The sequence below is a fragment of the Cotesia glomerata genome, unplaced genomic scaffold (genome assembly GCF_020080835.1).
Source record: "Cotesia glomerata isolate CgM1 unplaced genomic scaffold, MPM_Cglom_v2.3 scaffold_1916, whole genome shotgun sequence".
NCBI lineage: Eukaryota > Metazoa > Arthropoda > Insecta > Hymenoptera > Braconidae > Cotesia > Cotesia glomerata.
Window position 1 is genome coordinate 1 of NW_025402349.1, and position 2,053 is coordinate 2,053.

Below are 2,053 nucleotides of genomic sequence, written 5' to 3' on the forward strand. Positions count from 1 at the left end.
TATCAAATCCGTTTCCCCAAGATCGTATCCTCCCTTGTTAGTAAAGTTTCTTGAAGTTTTTACGAGAGTCTTCAGAACCAAAGCGGCCTTCTCTACAGAAAACATAATTAGGAAAACTGTTGACCCTAAAGGCCATCCCTGCAACTTCCCGCTACCTCCATATCTAAGTGCTCAACAATTCACTTATTTTTAAGCTCTTAGAGCTCAAAAATGTAATTTTTGTATAATTTTGAGCTCTCCGAGCTCAAATAGATCGCTGTTCGGTGCTTTTGAGCTCTCCGAGCTCACACACACATATACGGACATCATCGCGGAAACATTCGGGGAAGCTTTCTAAGACCTTAAAATGTCAACATCCGTTGAAAACTCGATTTTCTAAAAACGTGGTACAACCAATAACTTTCGAAAATTTCTAATTTTCTTAGCGGAAGTTGAAAATTATTTTATACGAATTGTTCGGGAGCAACTACTTTCAATTTACATGATGTGTTATGAAACACTTCGATAATTGTAATCTCCTTAGTTTTTTTGTTAAAAATCTTGTATGTTTCATTTTATTAGTAACTAATATTATTTGTATAATTTATTTTCAGTTATATTCTTAATGTTCCATTCACTAATGATGATAAAACTGGAATAGTTTACGTATGGATTGGATCGAAATCGGATCCTGAAGAAGCTCATTTAATTGAAGAAATAGCTCGAGAAATGTTCAAAAACGTAGATTATCATTCAGAAATTTTTTTTCTTCCATCACTTTGAAATTTAAAATATTGAACAATATTTTTCTCTCTATGTATAGCCCTGGATAAGTTTTCAAGTCTTAAATGAAGGTGAAGAACCAGACAACTTTTTTTGGGTTGCTTTAGGAGGCAAAAAATCTTATGATACTGACGATGATTACATGTGTTATACCCGGCTATTCCGGTGCTCTAATGAAAAAGGATATTTTATGATTAGTGAAAAATGTTCAGATTTTTGTCAGGTCAGTAATTATGGATAGAATAGTCACTGAATTCACAAGTAAATGTAATTTTAAGAATATTGATATGAATTTATTTTTGATTAAAGGATGATTTAGCTGACGATGATATTATGATACTGGACAATGGTGAACAAGTTTTTCTATGGTTGGGTGCCCATTGCTCGGAAGTAGAAATAAAACTAGCTTATAAATCTGCTCAGGTAAATTTGACTTGTTTTGTTTTTTTTTTTTATAGTTTCCCGCTAAGAAAATTGACAATTTTCTAAAATTGGGAAGTTATTAGTTTCACCTCGATTTTCGACAATCGAGTTTTCATTAGATCCTCACGTTTTGAGGTCCTTGAAAGTGATCTCGATCATTTTCCCGAGGATATCACTATGTTCACGCGTACTGTATGCGCGCGTGTGTGTGTGTGTGTGTGTGATGTGTGTGTGCTGTGTATGTGTGTAACCTCTCATAACTTTTTGAACGTGGTTAGCGCCATTCAAAGGGGCTTGACCGAACTTAAATTTTCAGTACAATTTGGACCGATTCGGACCGGTAAATTCTAAAAATCTCAAAAACTACGAGAAAAATTTTTTCAAATGTGGTTTTTTGGAATAACTTTAATCGGCTTTATCGATTGACTCTAAAAACGTCAGTCGTCGTTGGGCAGATCAAAATTGGTTGATTCATTCGTGAAATACATTAACGAAAATAATCGAAAAGAAATTTTCTAATTACTCTGAAATTTTTTATTATGTAGCTTTAACATTTCTTCTCGGATCGTTTAGTAATCAAGAAATAATCTTTTTTTGCTTAAAAAACTGCATCGATTACTGCAAACCGCATCGGAATTGGTGGATTCGTTTGAGTATTTTAATTTTTTAAAATCCCAAAAAAGTGTTTTTTTACACATCTTCAAAATTTTATGTTAAATCGTTTGGTAGGTAATAAATAATTTTTTTGTGCTCCGATTCAATCGGAAAAATCGCAATAAAAAATTTTCAAAATAGCATGTTTTCAACAACCACTAGATTTTCGAGCTCGAAAAAGTAGAGAAGCTGTGTTTTTGAACTCGACGAGCTC

The 2,053-nt window shown here is 33.2% G+C and overlaps 1 protein-coding gene across 1 annotated transcript; it reads left to right on the forward strand.

The window, feature by feature from the left end:
• Positions 1-585: 585 nt before the first annotated feature.
• Positions 586-1,203, forward strand: LOC123274043 (protein flightless-1-like; the record flags this gene model as incomplete). The annotated part of the gene is made up of 3 exons (XM_044741543.1): positions 586-720; positions 803-985; positions 1,072-1,203. Coding segments are annotated over 3 exons (450 nt in total), but the record flags the coding sequence as incomplete, so codon positions are not given.
• Positions 1,204-2,053: the final 850 nt, after the last annotated feature.